Source organism: Macrobrachium rosenbergii, chromosome 27 (assembly GCF_040412425.1).
Source record: "Macrobrachium rosenbergii isolate ZJJX-2024 chromosome 27, ASM4041242v1, whole genome shotgun sequence".
NCBI classification, from domain to species: domain Eukaryota; kingdom Metazoa; phylum Arthropoda; class Malacostraca; order Decapoda; family Palaemonidae; genus Macrobrachium; species Macrobrachium rosenbergii.
Genome location: NC_089767.1, coordinates 33,694,509 through 33,707,008, shown reverse-complemented (window position 1 = coordinate 33,707,008; position 12,500 = coordinate 33,694,509). Strand labels below are relative to the sequence as shown.

The 12,500-nt window shown below is 35.4% G+C and overlaps 1 protein-coding gene across 1 annotated transcript in view; it reads left to right on the top strand.

Moving 5' to 3' along the window:
- The window catches only part of jus (julius seizure), a 470,955-nt gene that overhangs the window by 88,059 nt on the left and 370,396 nt on the right, over positions 1-12,500 (top strand). The window contains exon 3 of the mRNA XM_067128685.1: positions 4,969-5,019. Within this exon, the coding sequence (XP_066984786.1) occupies positions 4,969-5,019 (51 nt within the window). The remainder of the gene's footprint in view (positions 1-4,968; positions 5,020-12,500) is intronic.

The window sequence follows — 12,500 nt, the reverse complement described above, 5'->3', positions numbered from 1 at the left end:
CTGCCGCAGGAGCAATATGCCCGTACCCGAGTAATTTGTCGACTGCGGTGTGGGGTAGCTGGGGTTGAAAACAACCTCACCGCAGGAGAATCTTTGAGACTGGAAAATTGAACATCTTCTGGAGCCATCCCCCACCCCACTCCAAGGGGAAGGGTGTAGGCTTGAAAAAGAATATTTGTATACATTGTATAAGGTTATCTTAACATACGTATAGAATATTTACATACATATTGTATGGTGTATGTCTATACAAATAATTGCACGTATCCATGCAGAGTCAATAAACACGAATATGATGCAAGCACTTTTGAGTACATGCATACTGTACTGTGTATTTTGTATAAGTATATGTATACATATACATAGTTAACACAGACGAATGCATAATTACTGTACAGTGTATGTATGTATAAATAATTGTATATATACATACTCATACATAGTAAATATACACGGATATTATGCATGCATTTCTGAATACATACATACTAAAAGGTGTATGTATTATGTATAAGTAATTGTTTATATACATACATAGTAAATACACGAGAATAATATGTTTGCATTACTACGTATGTATATATGTAATTTATATATAAATACATACACCTTTTAGTATGTATGTACTCAGAAATACATTAATAATATCCCTGTATATTTACTGTGTATGTGTATGTATATAAATACAATTACTTATACATAATAAATAGTAGTGTATATATTCATGCATAGTAAGCACACACGAATATCATGCAAGCACTTCTGAGGAAACATATGGAGATCATTGGCAGACGTTCTTCTCGGTAGCGAGATTCTCATTTACTTTTATGGCGGGTGCTATTTAATGGAACGCGTTCTCTTTGGCTTGGTTCTTGCTTTTTTTTTCTATTTTGCTTTGCGCATTCCGTTCCTGCTTTGAAGCATTGCGTGTGCATTTGCTGGGTCTGCAGATTGAAAGGACATAGGGACGAATGCATTATCAAGCACAGTATATAACTCTGCGGTGGTGGATATTTAAATTTGGTGTTATTTCGTTGTTCAGTGCACCTATACAAATTCACAGCATATGGCGAGAGAGAGAGAGAGAGAGAGAGAGAGAGAGAGAGAGAGAGAGAGAGAGAGAGAGAGAGAGAGGTATAATAGTTTGGAGGATATTTTGATTAGGCGTTATTTCGTTGTTCAATGCAGAGACACAAAATCAGTGCATATGGCGAAGAGCAAAGAGTAAGATATTTTAATTAAGAGAGATATACAAATTCAATGCATATGGAGAAGAGAGAGAGAGAGAGAGAGAGAGAGAGTATAATACTTCTTCCGGCGGATATTTTAATTAGGCGTTATTTCGTTGTTCAGTGCAGAGACACAAAATCAGTGCATATGGAGAGAAAGAAGATAAGAGTGTATAAGAGAGAGATAGAGAGAGAGAGAGAGAGAGAGAGAGAGAGAGAGAGAGAGAGAGAGTGTATAATACTTCTGCGGTGGATATTTAAATTGGGTGTTATTTCGTTGTTCAGTGCAGATATACAAATTCACAGCATATGGCGAAGAGTAAGAGAGAGAGAGAGAGAGGGTGACTAATATATTGAATGTATGTTTGTCTAGTCTCCTTGATATCTGAGTGCATTGTTTTTCTGTCTTCCCTGAGAAGATGATTACTCGTATTATTTGTAGTTCTCTTTTTGGTGCTTAGATAAAACCTTGAAATTTCAAATATGTCTTTATTTGATTTTATTTTTTATTTTTTATTATAATGTGGCTCATGAAGCCTTATAATGCTTTATGATTTGGCAAGGGTAGGGTTGTTATTTAATTTTTAGATGTAATTATAAATGATGGACTAGGTTTAGTAAACCAAAGCAGTTTGGAAATACAGGGATTCCCAATTTTAGGAAGCTAGTACGATTAACGATAGTGTACTGCGTGACCTTTTTACTTTTATTAAACTAAGTATCTGTGTCCGTACATGTGGGTGTGGGCGTGGGCATGGGCGTGGGCCTGTGTATGTGTGTTTGAACACGTCAAGGTATAATTTTCAGCTTTATTGTATAGTATAATCTTGAACGAAACATTCTTTAATAACCTTTAAGGCAACTTTTTACATCAACGTAAAAACCTAAAGATTCGTCGTCTTATTATTATTATTATTATTATTATTATTATTATTATTATTATTATTATTATTATTATTGTTGTTGTTGTTGATGACAAACCTTTAAGTATCTGCAACGACAGCAAACAGAAATTGGCACATTAGTCAACAACCCATCGAGAAGCTCATTCACTCCCTTTACAGCCGTCTGGTCCTGCTCTTGTGGTACAGACATATGTGTGTGTGTGTGTGTGTGTGTGTGTGCGTTTGAGTGTAATTCCACAGAGCGTCAGAAGAACGAGGAAAAAGACGAGAATTAGACGCATATCGGATCCCAGAGTCACAGAGGCGCCGACGTAAGCCAGACTTGAGTCGCGCGTCGGCGCCTGGGCGTGTTCGCTGATGAGTCTGGATTGACGTTGGTTTATTATTATTATTATTGTTATTATTATGTAATTTGGTCGTGAAGTTGAATGCCTTGAAAGTTGTAGGATTGGTTTGTAAGTAACCAAATCCTCCGGTTGCATTTTTTCAAATCTTCTGGTTACATTTTTTGTTTATTCTTAATTGTGTGATTTTGAGGCGCTGCTCCAGTTATTTAATGGCCTATAAAGAGCGAATTCATTATGACTGTGGAGAGATTATCGCTGTTGCGCGCGCGCGTGAGTGTGTGTGTGTGTGTGCTTGTACGTGTTTGGGTGTGTTGATATTCAGTCTATGGGTACACCTTAGACGAAACCTTTTATTAAGTAAATACAAAACTTGAATGTTTTTCAAGCAAGAATGATTTACTTTCTGGTCAAGAACAGTAATCCAGTCATCTGTATTTGTGGGTGAGCACTGGTGATTGAAGTGCTCCTGCGTCAGAGAAGAAGCAAGACTTGCTTTCTCTTAATGAGGAAATAAATATCGTAAATATGACCGAAAGAGGAAAAAAAAAATCGAATGTGGATGTTGTCAAGTTGTTGCAAGAACAAGTCGTATATTCCCCAAGTGCTGATAATATAAAACAGAATTATTATACTGCCATTGCTGTTTTACTACATGTTTCAAAATAATAAAGATAATAATACTTTATTTCACCCCTTGTCCATATACAATATACACAAAAAAAAAAAACTGAAAATATTACATTAAAAACACCTCTACACAACAGCTAGGAGGTAGTAAGTAGACTGAAAAAAAAGCACTCACTTACTCAAGCACAAACAACAGCAAAAGTGAGTTCAGCTGCACAGTAAGATAAAATGAGGGCAGTAACGGCATCAGATATCTAGACAGAAGACATGACTTAGGAAAGATCTCCCACTGACGTCAACGAGATGAGATTAGAGGACTGAGAGGAACACCAAGCTATTCAGAGCAAGTAAGGCGATGGTTGTACACGTTCACGAATCCGGATAATCTGAAGAATATGAGAGTAAATGAAGATGCTGCATCTTCGGACGTCGAATCTATTGCCATTTTTCCTCGTAGGGTTTGAAGAAGATAATTGAGGAGTGGGGATACTATCTTCAGTGTTTAATTGTGTCAAAGCAGTTGACAGGTTTGAAAATATGGAAGGGCAAATTAACTTCGATGTTTGGCACTGCGGGACGGCAAAAGCCAAACGAACGAATAGACATCGTTTCACTTTCCAGCAGCGAAGATGCAATGCGTTACTACTCAGATACAATTCTCCTTGTATTTCAGCAATTTTACTATATTTTTATTAATTAATTTTTTAATTTGTCAGCTGATTTTTGATTTTCTGACAACTGATCTCTTCTTTCTGTATTTCTTATTACATATTGTTACTTTTTTCAAACGAACATTTATATTCTTTGGTTGGTTAATTCAATTGTAGTTGACAGCACACCATGAACAAGCAGTAATGGATAATTCTCTCTCTCTCTCTCTCTCTCTCTCTCTCTCTCTCTCTCTCTCTCTCTCTCTCTCTCTCTCTCTCTCAATGCAGCTCTAAAGGAAATAATAGCAGTGAGTCATTCCAACTTTCAAAATTTATTTTGTGAAGCTCTTCACTCCTCGTGCTGCGTTCAGTGACACCAAGACCGCAAAGGGTTTATTGACTTTTTAAATTCATGCAGATATTGACGATGAATTTCCGCCTTTGAAGGCAAAGTCTGTTGGCCAGCATAACAAATACGGTATAAGTGGCGTTCCCTTAGCGAGAAGCAAACACAGGATTTGGACAGAAGTCGCCATCAAAGAAAATGAAAACAACTCCGAATTGCATACACAATAATTGACTTAAAAGGATGATAACCGTTACGGTCTGCTAACCGTACGTAGCAGAGAGCGGAAACTACGTGGGCAATTTATTTCGACAGTAATGGTGTCACTGTTCCGCAATATCATATTGCAACACAAAAAAGCAACGTCAGAATCATGCGATTCAATTGTGCTTGAGCTGTGAGCTAATGGTATTACTTCCTCCGTGTCAAGTGGACAGTCAGGTTATGTTTTTTAATATGGCAATATTGAATATGGCTATACGATACAGGCTGTAAGATAAGGGAGAGAGAGAGAGAGAGAGAGAGAGAGAGAGAGAGAGATATTGGTGATCAGGTTGCATAGAAATTAAATGTTCTTCTGTACAGGTGAAGAATTAATTAGGATTTAGGTAAATTACAAATTGGGTTTAAATCAGGCTTTTTAGGGCATTGCTTTATTATTATTATTATTATTATTATTATTATTATTATTATTATTATTATTATTATTATTATTATTATTCAAAGCTTTCTCCTGTTTTGCCCAAAATATGTATTTTGGTTATATTGGGATCACTAATTCCCCCAAATATTTGTGACCTTGACCCATTTTGAAGGTCAGTTCAGAAGCCAAAATTTCAGCGAGTTTTCTTTTCTGTATTTCAGAAACCACGTTGGCTTGGAACCTTCAGTCTACAGTATTCGAGAGTGTGGAAGGTAATGTGATAGTTTATCATTATTAGTGAAGATTAATATGTATATAACATAATTATATGAGAGGGTCGGGACAGGATGTCCCATCGGTGTGGGTGATACGCACCAACACGAATCTTGGATCAAAGTTGCTTGATTTTTCACGGTAATGTTGGGGCCAGTAGTGAGGAAGGGTAGTCTTGCAGTGGATAACGACACATTTAAATGTGAATCTCTCTCTCTCTCTCTCTCTCTCTCTCTCTCTCTCTCTCTCTCTATCTATATATATATATATATATATATATATATATATATATATATATATATATAAACATATACATATAAATATAAATGTATATATATATATATATAAATATATATATATATATGTGTGTTTGTTTATATATTGTTATACTGTATATTTATATATATATATGTATATTATATTAAATATTATATATATGTATATGTGTGTTTGTTTATTTCTATTGTATTGTTACACTGTGGCATACAGGAGTCTGTATATACTGTATGTATATGTATATATATATATATATATATATATATATATATATATATATATATATATATATACATATATATAAATATATATGTATACTGTATATATATAATGATTGTTTATTTATTTCTCGTTGTATTGTTACACTCTAGGGCAAATACCTACCATATTTAATTTACTCCCGGTTAGATTACTATGGCAGAAGTCTGTATAATGAAATTTCATCTGCCAATTTCATATTCTCATTTTATCTCTAAAAATATCTGCTCTTTATATTTACTTAATGGAATGCGGAATCTGCCTGATGTAGTGATAAAGGTTGCAGATTTTCGTGTAGGCAAGTATAGATTTTATTCTTATCTGTGCGACAGGTTTCAGTTGATATTGTTGTTTGCATTTCTTAGAATTGTAGAATCAATCTCTCTCTCTCTCTCTCTCTCTCTCTCTCTCTCTCTCTCTCTCTCTCTCTCTCTCTCTCTCTCTCTCTCTCTCTACGAAATTTTAAGGAAGTCTATTCCAGTCTTTGAGTATTTATAGATTTCTTGTACGTGAAAAGAAGAAAAAATAAGGAGTGAAAATAAAAATATACATTTGAGAACAATTATTATATATATATATATATATATATATATATATATATATATATATTATATTATATTATATAGTTCTATTCTCCAATACAGACACACACATATATATAATGAAATTTTTATAACACCGTGATTTATATGCGATCATGAAGCTACAAATGTTATTTGATATAAAATTCTCAGATTCACGCTACTTCGGGAATATCCCCGATGGGGAATTTTCACCGAAGGGGAATTTACAAGTGATAAATGGATCGGCACCAAGACTATATACATATATATATATATATATATATATATATATATATATATATATATATATATATATATATATATATATATATATATATATATATATATATATATGTATGTATGTATGTATGTATGTATGTATGTATGTATGTATGTATGTATGTATATACACTGAGCTGTTTTTCCTTTCAGTTGTGTTTTACTTTGTACAGTGGCCTCTTACTTAGTGGGTGTGAATTTCCAGTTTATGGGACACTCGCACCCTTTGCTGTCCCTATTTAAGTATTGATTTATTCGAAATCACGTACAGTCAAGTTTTGATAATTTCTTCATATATTCATTTTTTTCTCTAGATATTCAAAGATTTGGATAGATTTCCCTAAAATGGAGAGAGAGAGAGAGAGAGAGAGAGAGAGAGAGAGAGAGAGAGAGAGAATCCCATAGAAATATCTGGATAACTTAAAGAGCGCGAGAGAGTGTGTGTGTGAGAGAGAGAGAGAGAGAGAGAGAGAAAGAGAGAAGGGAAAGAGCGAGAGCTCTCTGTTTTCCCCTAGCACGTGTATCGCATCCTCTGATCTCTCTCTCTCTCTCTCCCCCTCTTTCCCCTCTCTTTCCCTCCCTCTTTCCCTCCTCTCTATCTTTCTCTCTCTCTTTCTCTCTCTCTGTCTCCCCTCTCTCTCTCTCAAACTCAGGCTTTAGTTGAGTGTCGGCAGCCGTGGTTGGCGGTGTGTGCGTGTTCCTCGTCCGGGTTTTTCCCATGCGTCGTTAGAGAGGAGAAGAAGAGGAAGAAGAAGAAGAAGAAGAGGAAGAAGAAGAAGGAGAAGAAGAATCATCTGTAAACAAGTTGGCGTTTTCCCCTTCTTCTCAAAATCGTCTGTTTTGTTTAAGATTTTTATTTCTTTTGCGTTTGTTGTTTTCGTGTTGACGTCAGGGCCTCTCTCTCTCTCTCTCTCTCTCTCTCTCTGTCTCTCTCTGTCTCGCCCCCGCCCCTGCTCCGGCCCCCTCCCTACATCCGACGAACTCATCTCCTTCTGACCCTAGAACCCAACCCCACCCAGACCCAGACCCAGACCCGGACCCATCCCAAAACGACGTCTTCGTTGTTTCATTCGGGTGCTATCGCCAGTGAGTGTGAAATCGCCGTCATCATCATCCTAAGTTCCCCTTCAGCGTCGCCGTCGGCGTCTCCTCCGACTGTTTAGACGTATCGTCCGTCTGTCGGGCCACTCCTCCTCCTTCTCCTCCTCCTCCTCCTCCTCCTCCTCTCACCCCCGTTTCACCCCCTTCTCTCTCTCTCTCTCTCTCTCTCCCCCCACCTCCCCACCTCCTCCTCCCCCCCCCCCTCCCCACAACCTCTTCGGATACCCCAGGCGTCCCCTTCTTCAGAGTCAGTGGCAGAGTCGTAGCATGAACAGCAGCTCTCCTCCGAGTGCCAGCCATCGCCCCCAGGTGCCCGCGTGACCACTACTCCCTCCTCCAGCAGCAGCCCCGCCTGCGGCAGGAACTTAGGAAGAGGCTGCAAAGGCCACCGAGGCAGGCGTCCCTTCCTCCCTCACGCCCCTCCAACATAGAAAGCCGTCGAAGGACACTGGCACCATGAAGCCTCCAACAACGCACCAGGCACTCGTCCGCGCCCTCTTCCTCCTCTTGGTGGTGGGGCACGTGACCCAGGATGCCCTCGCGTACCACGCCGGGAATAATAATAATAAGAACCACCACCACGACGTCCATCATCACCAGGGGCATCACGAAGGGCACCACCACTCCTCCGCCTCCTCCTCACGGGCACCACCACGGTGCCAGGGCTGCCCGCACCAGGAGAGAGAAAGGTCAGTGAACCGATGTGATGATAGACAGTGGCTGTGGGCTCTCTCATTTCATATTGTTTATTTTTTAAATTATTTTTTTATGGATTTTTATTGTAAGTGTTTACTTTTAATACTTGTGGATACTCTGCTCTTCCTGCTGTTTAGAAAGTAAAAGAAGTGTGTTTAACTTTGAAGGAATCTATATATTTTATTAAGTTTAATGAAAAACTGTCCCCGGAAAACGACCAAGTTTTTGGAACAAAAGAAATCTTCCCGTGTTCCTCTTTCAGAAATGAAAGCGTGTGCATTTTTTTCTGTGAAGAAAATCTTCCATGGCTCTTTGAGATAAACCGAATGATTTGTTAAATAAAGCGCTGTTACCTATTTATAAATAGCAATATCTAAAATATTCCTATTATTGTTTCTGTGTCTCTCTGGCGACGTTACTCCAACTTTAGAATGGCGTCGACACTTGGAAAATATTCTAAGTAGATTTTACAATAATACAACGCAATTGATACATATGTATCTACAGAATTCAATGGAGTGGATACATCATTCACCTACGTATCCGAGGTGTATCGTCATTTACTACAAACTTTGAAGGTGTAACGTGATTTACCAGACCACTTTAGCACTTCGCACTGAGATACAATTACTTGTTTATGCTTTCTTGATTTCCGGTGCATAGGAAACGTTTTGACGGTAAACGTTGGTATACGTTTCGCGGAGGTAGGTGCGTCAACGTTTTCTGATTATGGGAGCCGTCGGTAGGCAAATTCTTGTGGTTTCTTAAATGAAATATAAACTATTTCTATACTATATATATATATATATATATATATATATATATATATATATATATATATATATATATATATATATATCAAGTGGTAAAAGGCATGTATTCGAATCTCGACAGGGTAGATGCACTTGTTTTTAATTCCCTTTTGGTGTAAGGTATTAAAAAGTAAAGTGAATTCATTATCAAATGATACTTGTGGCTTAATGTTTGAGTGTAAAAAAGTCACGAGTGGATTAGTGACAGAACTTTATTATATATATATATATATATATATATATATATATATATATATATATATATACATATATACATACATACATACATACATACATACATACATACATACATACATACATACATACATACATACATATATAAAATTCCAGACGCATTGTCATGCAATTAAACCACCTGGAATTACATCATGAAAAAAATAAAAATGCTTTCCGGAAGCCATATGTTCCGTCTCGTTAATGGAACGAAAATAACAATAAAACATAAAGTGAGCGAGCTTCATGAAAAATGGCAGTGCCTTTTACAAAAGGCCATATACGTATCTCTGTTCATTTTCCACTCGCAGTGTTCTTCAGCACGGTTGTGTTACTGAAATGAAACTGTAGATAAAACTGATAATGCAATATGACAAAAGTGGATGAGATTAACATCAGGATTTGATTTACCCAAAGGAAGGGGGTTGGAAATAATACGCGATTTGGAAATGTAAATAAAAATTCTGGTTGAAAAATTTAGCGTAAAGTTGTAATGTAAGGAATGATTCTTAAAATTACTTAAATAATGTATGGAATCGTTTCTTGTCATTCAGTTGTCGCTTTGAAAATGTAAATAAATATGTTGCTTGAAATGTTGAAAGTAAAGAATGAGCAATGTAAGGAATTTTTCTTAAACATCTTGAGAATATTATAAAATCAGTTACGCAATGTGTAGAATAATCTTTTGCTATTCAACTGTCGATTTGAAATTGTAAATAAAAATGTTGCTTGAAACATTGAATATAAAGAATGGATGGTGTGATGAATGATTCTTAAACATATTGAGGTTATTATAAAATCACTTAAGTAACAGTCTTTCGTTATTAAATTGTACAACGTCCTTGTAACGTCCATGGAAATGAAAAAGATGAAATGATATAGTGTTGTTTTGCTAAAGTATCCGTATTTGAGGAAAAGCTGTTGTATACCCGTAGATATTTATTGCTCATGATTTTATATTGCTGGATTTTTGAAGTCTCTCTCTACGTATTTTGTTTGTAAATTTCTTACTTTATTATTATTATTATTATTATTATTATTATTATTATTATTATTATTATTATTATTATTATTATTATTAATATTATTATTATTATTATTATTATTATTATTATTATTATTATTATTATTATTATTATTATTTTATCGTGACGCGTATCTTTTTATTTTCGTTATTAACGGAAAACTATGAATTTTAAAGGTTGCTTTTGCCGAGTTTCCGAGTATTTGTCTTATTGAATACTTTGTGGTTGTCATCTTATTAAGATGAGAATATATACATGAATAGATAAGTAAACAAGAATAAATCTTTGAAAATGATTTATCAACTTGTGAGACGCGAATCACAGAAATTTATAAAGGAATCTTTTATTTCCTTTGATGGCAAAGTGAAATATTTTAGTCAACCTTGACTTATGTACATCTCAAAAAGGAAATGACTTTAAAGGGACCCTTTACTTTATATATATATATATATATATATATATATATATATATATATATATATATATATATATAATATATATATATATGTGTGTATATATACATATATATATATATACATATATATATATACAATACACATAATATACTTACATAAGTATATACACGTATATATCACAGGCTTTCGTTTTTGTCATTTTCTGAAATTCTTGTAGTTGGTAATGATAAAACTTTGAATTTTGTCTAATAAATACAGACTTTTAGTTTTCGTATGAAAAAAAAACCAGTTCTTTAATCATCAAGGCATTTCCTTGGAGGGGCAAAAATAATGAGTAACGTTATTGATGCTACCACGCTTTGTCGAGTTGCTTTTCGAAAATTTTTAATGAGTCCCTGCTTGTGCTTTTGTAATGATCCATGAGGCAGATATTCTTTTTTATATTGAAACCGTTACATTTATTTTGTGCTGAATTGGGTTTTATCTTATATTTATTTTCATAATTACATTAAACCTGAATCTTATAATAAGATTTTTTCAGAATTATTACAGGTTGCTGAATATTGTTTTATTTAATGTTTATTTTTATAAATACATTGAACCTGACTTTTGTAATCAGTTGTTTTTCGAAGTACCAGGTTTGGAATGCATGTATGTTTGTATTCCATTCAACTGTCATTTTGATGTAAAGATAGAATGTTTGACTCCTCAAACAACTTTGAAGAAAGTAATGTTTTTGTCATGTTTCTTCGCAATGGTGAAGATTGATTGTGTACAAGTTCCATGAAATTCAGGTGATGTAAACCATACTTCTTAATGAATTACTGTGACATTTAGAAACTGGCATCATTAAGAATTGTATTATTGACATATATTTTTTTAAAGTTGCTGATTGTTCATTGTATTGGTAAACCCAAATAACACTAGTTTAAGATAGCATAATTTAGGGTATTGTATCCAGACGCTTATGTTCTTGTTAACCAAAATGTGCCTTCAGGAAGTTGGTTAAGTAACCTTTAAAATTAGACAGTTTTTGGGATACTGGTTAGGAAAGGATGCTGTGCTCAGGTTTTGGTTGTGTCCTACTGGAGGCCTAGTTAAAGTATCCTATTTGTGTTCGGAATACAACATTTAGATTCAATTTGGATACAGAAAGGATATCGGTTAGGAAACCGTATTCTCTCAGGTTTTGAATCCATATTGGTGTTGTAGTTAAGATTATCCATTTTTTCCCGGATACAGTATCCAGATTCAGTCTGGGTGCATAAAATAGATGCTATTCTGGATTTAGGATCCATAATATGTTTTTTTTTTTAACTTTATTCACACACTTATCCAATGGATGAATGATCCAAAAGCGATGAATCAGTGTACTGGCAGCGTGTCTAGAATGAAATACGGTGGCTTATTCCGTAGGTTTTTGTGATAACGCCCTGTTACTCTCTCTCTCTCTCTCATCGTATAGCCTGTTAGTTGCCTGATCTCTGCGCAGACGCTATCACACACATGCGAACTATATTGCTGGAATGCGCATATATGCTCTCTCTCTCTCATCTTATAGACTGTTTCTTATAGACTGATTTTTGCTTGATCTCTACGTAGACGCAGTAGAACACACCAGAACTATATTGCTGGAATGCGCATATATCTCTCTCTCTCTCTCTCTCTCTCTCTCTCTCTCTCTCTCTCTCTCTCTCTCTCTCTCTCTCATCTTATAGACTGTTTGTTGCTTGATCTCTATGCAGACGCAGTAGAACACATGCGAACTATATTGCTCTCTCTCTCTCTCTCTCTCTCTCTCTCTCTCTCTCTCTCTCTCT